Below are 16,016 nucleotides of genomic sequence, written 5' to 3'. Positions count from 1 at the left end.
TTGAATTGCTGCCTGGTGTCGCTTCCTTTCAGCCTGATGAACTTCCTTTAGTATTTGTGGTCGAGCAAGTCTGCTGCTAGCAGTGAATTCTCTTTGTTTATTGGGGAATGTCTTTATTTTGCCTTCATTTTTGAAATAGAAATTTGCTGGATATAGGACTCTTGGCTGAGTTTCTCTTCCAGCACTTTGAATGTCATTCGGCTGTCTTCTGGCCTCCATTGCTTTAGATTAGAAGTCATCTGTGAACTTATTTTGGTTCCCTTGTGTGCAATAAGTCTGTTTTCTCGTTATTTCCAATATTTTCTATGGTTTTTAACAGTTTGTGATGTGTCTAAGTGAGAATCTCTTTGAGTTTATCCTACTTGGAGTTTCTTAAGCTTCTTGGATGTGTAGATTAATGTTTTTCATATTTTGGAAGTTTCAGCCATTAGTTCTTCAAATAATTTTTCTACTCCTTTCTCTCCTCTCCTTCTGGTACTACCATAACACATATGTTGGTGTCCCAAGTCTCGGTTGTTTTTTCTTTCTGTTAATTCATTTCAATAGTTTGTAGATTATCAAACACTTCCTATTAGACAATTCTACCATCTCCAAATAAGGACTTTTGCCTATTCTTAAGACCTTTATCTTTTTCCTGTCCTATTGCTTTAGCTAGAAGTATCTGCAATACAATGTTAAATAGAAACAGTGATAGTGGGTATCCTTGTGTTGTTCCTGACTGTAATGAAAAACCCTTGTAACTTTTCTTCATTATGTATGATTTTTGAATTCTGATCCATACCTTTTTCAGGTTAAGGAAGTTTTCTTTTTTCCCTAGATTCTTGAGTTTTTAAAAAGTCTGAATGGGTTTGGAATTTCATCAGGTTTTTCTACAATTCAAATGATCATACGTATCTTTTTCTTTAAATCTCATGTGATATATTAATAGATTTTCTGATATTGAACCATTTTTACATTTCTGGGGTAAACCCTACTTGGTCATGAAGTATTTTTCAAAAATCCCAGTTAATTATGTTTGCTAATAGTTTAATACTTGTGCATCTATGTAAATACATGATAATGACTTTATTATTTTTCATGCAGTCATTTCTCAGTTGTGGTATCAGGGTCTTACTGTGCCCACCAAAATCTTTTTCCTGTTTTCTAATAAAATAGGTTGCATGAGATAAGAATGAACTGTTCCTTGAAGGTTTGATAAAACACGTTTATAAAAGTTTGAAATGGTGAAGGGATAGATTTTTGAAGGAAGTTCATTAATGTATATCTGTTTATTCAAATTTTCCATTTCATCTTATGTCATTTTAGGAAGTTTTCTAGAGTTCTTAATTTCTTCCAAGTTTTTAATTATACTGGCATGTGTTTCATATTTTATGACTTTTTAAATCTCTGCTCTATCTGTGATTACCTCTCTTGTTTCCTAATCTTATTTGCTTGCAACCTTTCCCCTTTCCCCCCTAGTTTTGCTAGATATTTTTCTAATTTATTAGTCCCCCTCTCCCCAAGAATTAGCTTTCTATTTTATTGATACTTTTTTTAATCTTATTGCTTTCTGCTCTTTACTTTTTACTTTATGATTGATTTTTGATGTTTCTTGAATATAAATTTACAAGTATCACTTTTTTTTGGTTCTGTGGTGCTTTGTTTTGTGGTACATTTCTAAATATTTTGTAATTCTTAGTTTTATTTCCTCTGTAACTCATTAAGTAATTTAATAGTATCCTTTTAGCTTTGCAACATTCTAAAATTGCTTTTTGGGGCCAGCCTGGTGGCATGGTGGTTAAGTGTGCATCCTCCACTTTGGCGGCCTGGGGTTCACATGTTCAGATCCCAGGCATGGACCTACACACCGCTCATCAAGCCGTGCTGTGGCGGCATCCCACATAGAAAAAACAGAGGAAGACTGGCACAGATGTTAACTCAGGGACAGTCTTCTACAAGAAAAAGAAAAGAGATATTTAATCATAAAGTAAAATAGTTCCTGGGTGGGGAAAAAGGACTTTTATTCCTCTTTAGGCCTTGTAGTAATATTCTAATTTATAGCACATTTATTATTTTTATAGTAATCTGCCAGAAATACAAATTTGAAAAAGGTGAGAATGTTATTATAATCCTACATACTGATGGTTAAGATTATAAGGCTTTCTTAATCCAGCACCAAGTAACGTGATATACTTCATATTTAACTTGTGACACTCGTTCAGAAAGCTAGGTATTCTAATTCAAGTAACATGAACTCTTCATATTAACGGGAGAAAATGAAAGGGAAGAGGAGGGTGCTATGGTGACAGCAGTCCTTTCTCTCTTTGTTCCTTCTGGCTAAGAGCCTGGAAATCCATCTAATATAAACCCTGGCTCTGGAAAAGGACTTGAAAGGACAGAAGTTAAAACTTATCTATAGTTTAAAGTTTAAAACTCACTTTCGTGTTTGGAGAATCTCTGCCAAGATGACAGACTGTGGGGCTCATCCCTGGGGATTTTAATTTAGCAGATTTGGGGTGGGACTTAGACATCCGAATTTTTTGATAGTTCTGTTGAACATTCCTAGTTGAAAACCACTCAGGGCAATTATAATAGTTTTGCTAAGTTTAAAAAAAATCCTGTTACATAATACCATGTAATAAGTGGATTTTTTGGTATATTTTTCTTTTTAAACTCCTCAGCTCAGGAGCTGCCTTTTTTTCTTTTTTGGTGAGGAAGGTTGGCCCTGAGCTACCGTCTGTTGCCAATCTTCCTCTTTTTCTTTTTCTCCCCAAAGCCCTAGCACTTAGTTGTATACCCTAGTTCTAAGTCCTTCTAGTTCTTCTATGGGGGATGCCACCACAGCATGGCTTGATGAGCGGTGTAGGTCTGCACCCGAGATCTGAACTGGTGAGCCCTGGGCCACCAAAGTGGAGCATGAGAACTTAACCACTTGGCCAAGGGGCTGGCCCCTGGGTATCTTTTTCTTAGTTCCTGTGTGGAGTTAATACTGCTGGGGTCTCTGAGGATCTGAATTCAGATACAGAAACTGACAAAGATACTGAGCAGTGGGAAAATGTTCACAAAGAAGTGGTTGCCACATAACATGTTAATTTTGCATTTTCAGTACCTTGGAAGATAGTCGTGAGCCTGATTTCTGCCAGAGAGATGAGATTAGGTCCTTTAACTATGTTATTATGTTTTCTGTGCTTTTCTTCCATTAGCACTTTGACTTTTATTTTTGTGTGATCTTATTCCCCAGCAGTCAGGGACTGAGTCTGTCTTGTTCATGCTGAGCCTAACTCAGTGTCTACCACACAGTAGCCACTCACTTGTTGACTGACAATATATTCTTTTAAACTGTTGCTATTTAGTCTTTACGGCTAGTGGTGAAATCGATTTCATAGTAAATTCTGGATCTCTGTACTTACCCTCATAACTCTATTTACCTTAAATAACCGATAAGAAATTTCTAGGAGAAATTACTGATGAAAACATTTCAGTTTTGTGGCATTGTCATATAGGTTGCCACAAAATGATGTTTAATGACAAGTATTTCTTCTAAACTTCTTATGCTCATGATTTCTTCTAACTCCACCGTGGCTATGAGATGATTAAAAAGAAAGGCTAGGTGGGGCCAGCCCCGTGGCTGAGTGGTTAAGTTTGCACACTCCACTGCAGAGCCCAGGGTTTCGCTGGTTTGAATCCTGGGTGCGGACATGGCACTGCTCTACAGGCCATGCTGAGGTGGCATCCCACATGCCACAACTAGAAGGACCCACAAGTAAGAATATACACCTATGTACCGGGGGGCTTTGGGGAGAAAAAGGAAAAAATAAAATCTTAAAAAAAAAAAAAAGAAAGGATAGGGGCCAGTCCGGTGGCTGAGTAGTTAAGTTCGTGTGCTCTGCTTTGGCGGCCTGGGGTTTTGCCGGTTCAGATCCCAGGTGTGGACATGGCACCACTCATCAGGCCATGCTGAAGCGACAACCAGAGGCACCCACAACTACAATATACAATTATATACTGGGGAGCTTTGGGGAGAAGACGAAGAAGAAAAAAGAAAGGATAGACTCCTTGGGGTGACACCCTATCTGTAGCTGATTTAACAGAAGTTATTTTGAAGAATCTTAGGAGAGTGCATAAGTAAGGCAGGATGTTCATGTTCGAAAAATTATTTAACATTAATGTAAAAAAAGGATAAAAGAGACTTTACGAGGGACAATTAACTTTTTTTTTTTAAAAGATTGGCACCTTAGCTAACTACTGTTGCCAATCTTCTTTGTTTTTTCTGCTTTTTCTCCCCAATTCCCCCCAGTACATAGTTGTATATTCTAGTTGTGGGTCCTTCTAGTTGTGGCATGTGGGATGCCACCTCAGCATGGCCTAATGAGCAGCGCCATGTCTGCACCCAGGATCTGAAGGGTGAAACCCTGGGCCACCGAAGCGGAGCACGTGAACTCAACCACTCGGCCACAGGGCCGGTCCTGACAATTAACTGTTGAGGTTGATCTTGTGGAAGCGCCTCTCCTCCTAAAGTCTGTTCTTTGTTGCTGCTGAAGAGGGAGAGACAGAGAAAGGGGCGGGTGAGGAGAGACCTATCTTTGCAGACCTTTGTCCTGGGCTAGTGTAGTATTTCTTATTACATTCAATTAGGTAAAAGGAAATCTTCTTGCATCTTTATTATTTAACTGAGTCAACTAACTTTACAAAATATCTTGTAACACTGGGAGCCACTGTGGGTAACCACTGTGCTCCATTTTGAGTTGTTTTTTAACAGTTCCAATTATGTCCAATAAAGCAACCTAGGAAAGAAGCACTAGTCACAAAAGTATTGGCATTAGTCTCCTGGAGACGGGGAGGCTGGGGCCTGGGTAAGATCCCACTGCTGGTCTGAATGGGAGAGGGTAAAGCAAAATGGAATTAAATCACTGGGAATAAAGCAATGGGAATTTTGAAGTGGTTTCCTGACAGGAAGAGGTTTCGGGGGCAAGGAGATAGGAAAAGGAGAGTAGGTCCCAGCCAACATGGCGAGAGGCTGGGCCTATGTGGAAAGATGGCTGATGAATCTGAACAATAAATATGTTTAATCATCTGTTTAAATTGTTCTCTATCTTGGTGGTCTATTTTTCTGCCACAATTTGTACTCCAAATCTGTTCCATACTCCTTCTCCCAGCAACTGTTGTTTCTCATATCGCAGACCTTTGTTGGAAGTAAGAAAGAAAAAGCACTAATTAAGTCATTACGCTCAGGGCCTCTATGGAATAAATGAAGACGTATTCCTTAGTGTGCCGTGCACCCTGGAGAGACTGGTATTACAGCCCTTGTAAAGGTAAAGCTGAGCCCTGAAGAGGAGGCTCGTTTGAAAAAGGAGAGAAACTCTTTGGGAAGTTCAGGAGGACCTCCAGCTTTAAAGGGGCTTAAAGCTACCATTCTGAAATTATCAAAGACGACACAGTAGTTATAGGATTATGTATGTCAACCTTTTGAATAAACTTGAATTCCTGAAAGTTGGAGAAAGGGAAAGGGGAAGAGTGACTCCTCTGTTAGCCCTCCAGCTCCTTTACTTAGCCTCCAGATGTTGGATGACACTTATTTTTTTTACAATTCCTAAGTGACTGCATCAAAGAAGGTGTTTTGGTACCTGTGGTGTATCAGTACGTGCCTTGTATATACATATAGTTGCCATTTGGTCCAAAAGAATGTATGGTGTGTTTATTGTGTTACAGAAACTGATTCTTTGCATCAAGTATATGCTGATTCATTCTGGCTGGCTGATACCTATATTCACTTATGTGCTATAAAAAAGCTGTGACTGCCTCCACAATGTAAAAATAAAAGTATGTATACACAAAAATAACTAAACGTTAGTTCCAGTCCTAACAAAGATTCAACGTTGATTGATCTTGCTAGTTTTGTTCTGATAATGTTTACTAGTGGATCCTGGTTTCTTAAGACAAGATCTTAACCGTGTGAACCCGCCAGTGACGGCTGAGACCAGCTTGGCCATTTTTCTCTTGGGAGAAGTATGGAGTGGGCTGCCGGTCTCCCTAGATATCTTAAAACATCTGAAATTAGAATGTTTGTTTCTTTGTAACCTCAAGAACCTTCTAGCTCTCTCATTTTCACAGAGACACTTCTGTTCTACTAGACGAGCCCCGCAGGATACACAGCCCATTGGGTGGTGACAATCTTGGTTATAGTTACACACCAGGAAGACTGACTTCAAGTGACCGTGAGAGCAGGGAGGCAGTGTACACTGCTGATGCCCGCAGCTGCAAAGGGCAAGGGATGGCAGGGACCGCCAAGGCTCCCTGGTTGTCTAAGCATCAAAGTTTACTGATAAAGGGAAACAGAACAAGGAGCAGGGATAAAGGGGAACAACAAATCGGTACTTACAACAGCCACACCACAATCAACTGGGGAAGTCTCGCTGAGGAAAGGACGCTTTGCCTCAGACCCGGACAATCGGCACTCCTACCCGCCGTACAAACTACTGGGACTTCCCCGGCTGATTGTGGTGTGGATGTTGTAAGCACCGATTTGTTGCTCCCTTTTATCCCTGCTCCTTGTTCTGTTTCTCTTTATCAATAAACTTTGATGCTTAGACAACCAAGTAGCCTTGGAGGTACCTGTCATTCCTTGCCCTTTGTAGCTGCAGGCAACAACTGTCCTTCCCTCCGTCACTGTGGCCAGACCATTGTACCTAGATCATTAGTTCTCAGGTGTATAGCTTGCCACTCTGCTCCTTTCTTCTTGATGGAAACACAGTTATGAACCATAAAGGCCTAGAGAGGAAATAAATCCAGGCAGGGACTGGTAGGAGGGTACCACCCAGGACCTTTCACCAAATAAGTCACTCAAATCCTTCAATTTCAAATATTTGAAAATTTACATTTCTAGGTGGTATATCCCATATTAAACAGAATTCACTCTATATGCCATAAATAATGCTAAATTTCAACTTATGATGGATATTATGCTTTGTTTGCTAAATTAAAAGCCAGGCTTCTTATTAAGGCTTCATGGATTTTTCCTAAAGATGTTCAATAAAGAAGAGAAAAATTATGCAACAAATTTTATTTACCATAGTCAGTCCCAACATTCAGCACAAAAAGAGTTTACAGAGGATAGAAAGTGCATTAATAAAAGCCAGTCTTTACCAAAAGAAAACAGAAAATATATTATTGATTCAAAATATTTTACACTTGAATGATAAACGGCAATAACTTATTCTGGGCACCTACTAAGAGAAAGGAAGAGAAGAAAAGAATACTTTAAGAAGAGCTCAATCTCCAGCTGACATCAGAGCAGTCAGTAGAGGTCACTGAGACCGGCAGTCTTTCTTGCTTTTTGCATTAGTGCCCTCAGCTGGAACTGTTTACGGGATAGAAGACGCACATGCTGGGAGGGGGGAAAAAGTTGCAACAGTTTAGAATGGCTTTGATCCAGGCCCAGGCATGAAGTATTAGACAGTCTGTAACCTAGACGGGATCTAAGAACCCTAAACTCATTATATCAACCTTCCTTTGGAACCAATACCTCATTACTTGTGGCTTTTTAAACCATACTAGATTGATGCTGGCAGGCTGTGTTAAGGAAGGTAGTCTTCTGAGACCCATAAAGGCTTACTTCACAGGGAAAACACCACACTGCAGAATCTGGCTCAGGAATTTGAGCTACATTTTGAGACAACCAAGATTTCAGGGAAACTGGTACTGTGATCCTAAAAAAAGCTACAAGAACTTTGGTAACTATGACTGTCCCCACTTGGCTAAGGGGCAGGGCAGGGATGAGTAGCACAAGCCCACTTTTGTCCAGTGCCCAGCAAACAGCATGCCCCTCTTGCCTCTCCACGTGCATCTGTCTCTAGACTCTGCAACCCAAGCAGGGGATAGTGTACAGAAAGGAGGTCCTCTCTTGGGTCTCTGGTTTATACCCAGCCATTTATTTGCTTGCATCAGGTCCGTGAGTGGTTGGGCTACTCACTCATAGTGAGATAGGCAAGATCAGCGAGCCACCTGACCAGCCTCACATGTATACTGAAGAGGCTGGATTGAATATCCAAACAGTCGCTGCTACTATTCCTAACAACCATGCTCTTCGTGACCCAAGGGAGAGCAGTAGCCAGGCGTGCCTTACTGGACCTTTTCTTCATGTCTGTACAGTAACATCAAGCCTGACATAACCTTCTCACAGAGGGGCTCTAGCACCAGCAGGGCAGCCCAAGACTGCAGGACTGTTTGATCTGGAAAAACAGGTCTAAAATTATGTAACTCTAAGAAAATTAACACAAAAACAATGGGAGTGGGGCAGTCAGTGATCTCAGTTTAGATGGTGTGACCCGAAAGAACTACTGGAAATCTGCTTGTACCTCCCGATCCACCCAGGCACGGGAGCAAGAGAGAAGCATTATGTTCGGCTGATGCTCCCTGGGGTTTGGGAGGGAATGCAGCCACTGGCCCACTCTTCTTCCCCCACTCAGACAGACCCTCAGCCCTCTGTAGGTAGGAAGACACTGCTCACAGCCATATATCTCACTCGCTGTCATCTGGGAAGACAAGGAATTTCAACCCACCCTACAGAGAAACCCTCTTGGTTTGTGGTTTTCAAGGTCAGTGCCTCTAAAACACAAGTTCCAAAATCCTGGAAAGCAGAATGAGGAAGACATACCTTCAGGAAGACATCCAGGTCTATTACTCCCCGCCTCAAAGCTTCTCCCAGGTAAAAGATAGTGTCTTCAATTGCATTTTCCTCTGCATACAGATTTAAGATCTGTTTGTACAGTGGGGCTGTGGGAATGATAACTTCATCAATATCATTGTTTTCAGATTGATTTTCCATTTTCTCCAGAGCAGAACTGAGTTCTTCATCCTTCTTTCTCAAAAGTTCTATGTTTTTATCAACCTCAGCCTGAAAACAGAACAGTCCAAGCATGATGACTTTATACTGATTGCACATAATTATCTGCTCATCACACATTTACAACTCAACTTCATAGAAACAGACTTGCTAATAAAAAAGCAATGTTTAAACAAGTCATGGATGAGATTAGTGTTTCAAATAACACATTAGTCAAAGGTAGAGAAAAAGGTGTGACCTCATGTGCTGAGTGAAAAAGGATAATGTTGGAAATAACCTGAGCTGAGCACTTTCAGTGGCAGTGATACGCTTGACACTTGTCAGTGACAAATGATACTGCAAACTAAGCCATCAGACAAGATACTTTACAGCAGGAGGTTCCTTACATGAAAATCATAAAAGGTCTTTCTTCCAAACAAGTGGGCACCGGCCACAGAGGAACAACTTGCCCAGTTTTAGAGGAGTTAGCATAGAACCCCAAACGCTTGAACTGTAGTCACAAGATATGACAAGTGGTGCTTGCAGGCACGGAACTGAACTGGTGTTACTTTCCTGAGTTTAAGATAGCTGGCTACTGCAAAGCTCACTTCACACACTAGAACCATTTTGTAAGACTAATGTGTATGTACAAATCATGTTCCTGAAAAACCCTCATTCACTAACTCTTTACCTTTTCATCAAAAATCCACATTTATTGGAATAAGCGCTCCTTCACAGGAATGACAGTGGAGAGTGAAGTTGGCACTCAGATTATGCTAGTGCCTCTACAGCATTAACCAAAGTCACAGGGCCGACATACTGACTTTTCAGGGTACAGGAGTCTGATAAAAGTGTGAGAAAGCTTAAAGCTAAAGGTTGCATACACTGTGTTTATAGGTAACTCTCAAGTCACCCAAATATCTGTGGATTATTAAGTTAAGAGGCCTCACTGAAGATACTTTAAAAATAGCTCAAACGACATTTGGAAACAATAAAAAAGAACTGACTCTTAAGTCTGCGCCCAAGGTCTGCAGATCTTTAACATGGCTAGAGCTCTCTAAAATTCTTATTTCCTGGGAACTGGCTCCATCAAGCACTCGGCAACAACAGTCCTCCTTTCGTCAGAACAACATCCTTCAGGGGGAGCGTGCAAGCGAAATGCTCTAAATACCATCCCCTTCCAATCAACGACCGAATTCCAAACACAGTCCTCACTGTTAACCAAGCTACGGAGAAGCTACTTTCAAATGCTTAAAGACGTGTAATTTTCTGAGCTCTTACCATCCCCACAATGTCCAGGGTAACCACCGTACACATAGGACATTCTGCCATGGCTATAATTCAGTCTAAAAATCACAACTATTCCAGGTGTTACTTACTACTTCTTGATCTAAACGGGTAACCATCTCTTCCAGTTTCTGGTGACCTTTTTTCAGGTCTTCCTCTGTTCGTTTCAAGGCATTGAGCTCTGCCTGGGCACGATCCATTTCCTCCTTCATCCGCCATCTCAGTTTGTCACTGACTGCGGAGATGAGAGAAGCTCGGATGGTGTCCTCGCTGATTGTGCCATCCCTACTGGGACCTGCAGGGAAAACGGCAAAAATCACTTGCTTATTTCCAGGCTCTTTCTATTCCTTTCACAGGAACCTTCAGAAACCAGGACGAAATATGAGCCGACCCTTTCAAAGTGGGAGGAAAGAAAAATTAAATATTACCATTTCATCAAAAATAACATTAAAATCTGAGTTGATTGAGAGATTACTATTAATCCATATTTACCCGCTTTCTCTACTTAAAGCCCAAACAGTTAGCTGTTTTCTCAATGAGGCAGAGGCTATGTCCCTACAAATTACAATTATTCCTAAATCTCCCACAAATGGGACAACAAATTTACACCAAAGAAAAACATGTGATTCAAGTGCAGTCCCTTCTCAGGCTCCACTGCTAAGATGAAGGAGACAGGCACCCACCAGGGAGGCCAGTAAGAGGACTGAGTGTGGGCAGGGACTCCCTAATGGACAGGTTAATAAGGCTTCCCTCTGCAAGACTCTCACTCCTTTTCTCTTTCCCAAGAATAGAAGAGAACATGAGCAAGAGAACGACATCCCAAAAATTCAACAGCTGATAAACTTGCTTATTCTCAGATTCTTTACTATTCTTTTCCAAATGTCCCTTCCTGATCAGTGTCTTATATGATTTTCTCGCACATTTCAGATCAAATAAACTTCTCTCTCAGATATTTTCTCCAAAAGGTCCTCCCTTTAACCTGAGTAGGGATACTCTTTATGACTACTCACATTCTTCAGTTGGGCTCCTAAATCAGCAAATGCAGAAATGGTATTTTGATTTTCAATTATGTTTGATGATGGAATATCATGTGGGGAATTATAAGTATATTGGACCTTTATTGCCTATAATGAATAAAGAATGATTACAGACTAACAGAAAGTATCACCTCCACATTGAGCTGAAAATTTTTATATCACCTTGACATTGAATTCCACTCATCAGAGAAACAAAAAACCCTTTAGTGTGTTTGCAGAAATGTACCCAAACTCTCACCACTAATGTTCCCATCCATTACAATCCCCTTCCTGGTACCAAAGTACACTGTTTCTAAAAGGAAACTGCACTCTCCAAACTACACTGCAATGAGCTCCACGTGTGCTCTTCAGTGTCCCATTTGATCACAACTCTCGCTATTCCATAAGCTGGTCTGGTCGCTCCACTTTTTAGTTTGTAGTAAAGCTGTCTTCTCCCAGAAGCTGATCCATACGCAGGTTACCCTCAGTGCTTTCTGGGCTTTTGTAAATGACATTGGGAGACTATGTTGCTCTCAGGTGTCACAGATTTTGAAAGGAAGAGTCTAAGTCTAGAATTCTGTGGGTTTTTTTCTCTTTCTCTTGTTTCCACCACAGAAGAACTACGTTTTTTTCTGACTTGGATTTTCTTCTTGCAAGTGCAAATGAGTCCAGATAGTGTCTCAAAGGCCAGGTTTTCCAGCCGAAGGACACCGCTTGTACACAGAGACAGGAAGAGCCCCACAGCAGACCCCCAGGGCTCACTGCCGCTCCCTGTTAAGAGTCTCTTTCCTGCTGGACACCTCTCGCTGAGCAGAGCCCAACAGTATCCAGCCCAAAGAGTTCACACAGAGGCAGTTCATACTTTTAGATGATTACTAACAAAAAATCCATATAGTAGATGCTTTCCAGAATTCACTTCTGATCTTACAAAAGTATTTCAGATTATTTCATATTTCTGAGAAGCAAAAGTATTAACTTTTTCAGACAACTGTGCTTTAGAATTCAGAGTTGTAAGCTGGAGGGCAAGCACATTTCCTCTGTGAAACGGAGGGCCTGTTTTTCACATCCCTGGACTCTTAACACCTAACTTTTCCAAAGTGTTCTCATCAATTCAGCAGCTACCACATCACCTCCAGGCTCATCCCCAAATCTTCTTATCGGTTTCCTCTCTGACGGCCTCTTTATTCACGTCCTCCCCTATAGACACCACCATGACTCTAGCAACCTTCCTGAACTCACCAATGCCTATCTCCATTCATTCCTTCTCACACCTTTACCTTTGACTTCTGCTCCCGGTGAGCATCTCCCCTCAGCCCCAGCTCCTTGCCCGTCTCTTATAGTCTTGTACACAGGCTGCCTGCCAAGGTGGCTTCTTTCAAATTCTGTCAGATCACCAGGACTTCTAACTCCATGGCCTCGCCTGCCACACCTAACCAAAATCCTCAGTCCTTCTGATTCTTTCTTAAAGCCCCAAGCTGCCTTTTACCATCTTCCCACAAAGGCAAAGATCCTCAGAACATCTTCAAAGACTAAAACGATCAGATGGGACTCTCCTACTCTCTCTTCCCCCACTCTCCTGTGGAACGAAGATCCTCACCCCTTTAATTATGTGCCCGACTCCTCACTGTTCTAAAGTACTAACCTCTCTTTCTCAGCAAGACAACTTGTTCTCCTCCAGGTCCCTTCGAAGGACTAGGTGCTTTTACGCTTTCATCTATCCTTCTTCCTGGTTCTAATCAGTCTACGCACAATGACTGCTGTTTCCACTTTGCCTTTGTTCTTGTTCTCTGATTAGGCTCTGCTCTTGGCTAAGGGAAGGTCCATTCTTCCCATCCCAGACCTTGGGGAATCTTTGAAACTCTGTTCTCTCTAGTTCTTCCCTCCTCTGGGTTCAGTCCAGTTTTCCCCAACATCACTCTAACCCATGCACATTCTCAATCGGAGTGATATTGCTCCTCTAGGGGATGAAGTTTGGTTCTTAGGAGGTTAAAAAAGAAATCTTGCTCTTTTTACACATATAGTGCATAAACAGATATACAGTATAATCTGTAGCATTAACAGTTCATGGGGGAATGATTAAGAAAAAAATGCCAAAAAAGGCTCCTGAGGGGGATGATAATGAAAGAGAGGTTAAGAAACTGCTGTTACCCATTTGTGATTCTCGGGATTTTTTACCAGATGTTTTATTGCTACCGTAAACGTCTACTTGCTGGCCTTGTCACCACATCCCAGTTTCTTTCCTAAAATTATGGTCTCTTTGCTACAACACTTACGTTATGCTAATCACAACCCCTGAAGGGCCAACTCCCAGGAGGCCCTGCCAGTGACCTGGGGGCTCTGACTGCCCCCAGATGATTCTCTTTCCATAACCAGCTCTCCCTCTTCCATTAAGAAACTCTGTCCAAGTCACTCTAAACTAACAAAAAGAGTAATGCTCTTGAATATCTGATTCCATCTTCTATCACTAAACACAGTTAAGGCTCATCTCCACTAATGATCTTTCCTCTGTTAACCATAATTAATTCCCCAAACACCAGCACAACAAACAGAGGCTGCTTTCTTAACAAGTCTTACTATGTTTATCAGTTTAAAAACATACTTTTCTGGAGGGAGGGACTGTAAACCCTTCCTATGCACCCCAAACACACGAGCGGCACTGCTGAGCGGTGTCCTGAATCCAGCAGAGCCAGTTACCCTCTGCAGGCTCCCTGGAGCAAAGCAGCCAAGGTTCCCGGCAAGGAGTCCTCAGGATACGCTCTTTTGGACCCTTCCTTTCTCTTACATTCTGCTGGGATGTAGAAGGTAATTATTGAAATTGCTTACAAATATATATGAGCTGCAAAATAAATGATACGGTAGTATTAAACCAAATGAAAGATGTGATCAATATCTCTACGACCTGAAAATCAGAAGACTAAACTTCTAAAACTCTATTGCCCTGAAGGGGTGTGTATTGGAAAGGGTGTTGAAAAGTGCATAACAGAGTGAAATACTTAACATCACAGATGTCAACACTGTCACTGCTTCCATTTACTCAAACAGTTCTGTCTGAGCAGCTACCACAATTCGGTGCTATGATCTTCAAGAGTCAAACTGGGTTTTTTGGGTAAAGATTGCCCCTAGCTAACATCTGTTGCCAATCTTTTCTTCTTCTTCTTCTCCCCAAAGCCCCCCAGTACATGGTTGTATATTCTAGTTGTAGGTCCTTCTGGCCATGCTAAGTGGGATGCTGCCTCAGCATGGCTTGATGAGTGGTGCCAGGTCTGCACGCAGGGTCCAAAGTGGCGAAACCCTGGGCTGCTGAAGCAGAGTGTGCAAACTTAACCGCCCAGCCATGGGGCCAGCCAAGAGTCAAATTCCTCAGAGGTATTATTCCTGTCTCCAAAGGGACAGCCAAATTTTTACCAGGAAGTATTACCATAATTCAATCTCTTTGACTTGCTTTGGTTTGCCATTTTTGCCATGGAGGTGAAAACTGATTTATAATTTTGATTTCTCAGAACAAATTTAAAAGACTAGAAAAAATGCAAACTGCAATTCAATCTGAGAAAATTTTATTGCAACAACTTAATACAGGGTGGAATAAACATTAAATTATTTCTGTAACAACCTACCCCTTTTGAAATACAACCCAAAGTTAAGTTTCCAACTTATTCTCTATTGAAAAACAACGAAAGATCTCAAGGTATAGGAATCCCCCACAATTCCTGGTTTGTAACATGAGTGGTGACCCAACCCATGTCTAGGTAAGCTTGTCTCTCCTTGTCCAGTGCTGCAGGCTGCCCCTCTCATCTTGAAATTACAGTATCAGGCAGGAAGTTTTGGGCAGATCCTAATCTTTTAAAAATATACCTTTTTCTTTTTTATACTCTGGGGTATTCTTTTAAAGTTAAGACAAAATACTTCATAGTTTGGTCCTGTGCAGTAAAGAATTTACCTTACCCAAAGAGAGGTCTGGCTTTTGCCCTTGGCTCCCACGGGTGATCTCTGAGCCCCTGAAGTGTCCCACCTGATAAGAGTGTTTTTGTTTACTTGGGGCCTTGGGCCACTTCTTAACAGCTCAACCTCTGCTGGGGCTGGAGACTAAAGGTCAGTCACACAGGCAGTCTCATGGCTATGTGACCAGGCCTCAATAAAACTTCTGGACATCGAGGCCCAGGAAAGCTTCTTTGGCTGGCAATACTCCGCATAATGACTCCACTGGGAGAGGACAACTAGAAACCTCATGTCTGGAACTTTCTGGACTGCCCCATGCATCTCTTCCCTTAGCAGATTTTAATCTGTTTCCTTTAGCTGTAAGGACAGCAGCTTTCAGTGAGTTCTGTGAGTCCCAAAGAATGATCAGACCTGAGGGTGGTCTTGGGGACCCCTGAACTTGCAACTGGTGTCAGAAGTGAGGGTGGTCTTATGGACTTCCCAAACTTTACAGGTCCTTAACTGAGAGCATTTTCTTACTTAATCAAGAATTTTGCCATTCTTGGCAATTTGTAGAATAAGTCAGTCTACCTCAAATAAGGATGTGTGAAAAGGTAACATCTTTCCTCACTTACTAAATACACATAATAAAACATGCCAGAGAGTTAACTCTTATTTCATGAGAACCCTTCACAGACTCAATATGACTTAAAGACTTAGCTGTTCATTTGGACAGAATTTAGGCCGAAGCAAAATCTCTAGTTTCTTATATTGTACTAATTGATTAAGTCCTTAAAAGAGAGCAAAAAGCGCTAATTTCTACAAGAGTTTATAATTTTGTGCCCAAAGAGTGATTTACAAAATAATAGCTAGTAAAGATGGTATCTCAATAAGTCCCCAATTTATGATAAGGATGCATTAACAGTAGGAATTTTTTTTTCTGCTTTTTCTCCCCAAATCCCCCGAGTACATAGTTGTATATATTTTAGTTATGGGTC

The 16,016-nt window shown here is 41.3% G+C and overlaps 1 protein-coding gene across 1 annotated transcript in view; it reads right to left on the bottom strand.

The window, feature by feature from the left end:
• Positions 1-7,024: 7,024 nt before the first annotated feature.
• Positions 7,025-16,016, bottom strand: part of TSG101 (tumor susceptibility 101) — a 50,844-nt gene continuing 41,852 nt past the window's right edge. The window contains exons 8-10 of the mRNA XM_046637599.1: positions 10,180-10,382; positions 8,633-8,872; positions 7,025-7,363 (exon numbers count right to left, since the gene is read on the bottom strand). Of these exons, the coding sequence (XP_046493555.1) occupies positions 7,274-7,363; positions 8,633-8,872; positions 10,180-10,382 (533 nt within the window). The 3' untranslated portion in view covers positions 7,025-7,273. The remainder of the gene's footprint in view (positions 7,364-8,632; positions 8,873-10,179; positions 10,383-16,016) is intronic.

The sequence above is a fragment of the Equus quagga genome, chromosome 14 (genome assembly GCF_021613505.1).
Source record: "Equus quagga isolate Etosha38 chromosome 14, UCLA_HA_Equagga_1.0, whole genome shotgun sequence".
NCBI classification, from domain to species: Eukaryota; Metazoa; Chordata; class Mammalia; order Perissodactyla; family Equidae; genus Equus; species Equus quagga.
This window is presented reverse-complemented; position numbering and strand designations above follow the sequence as displayed.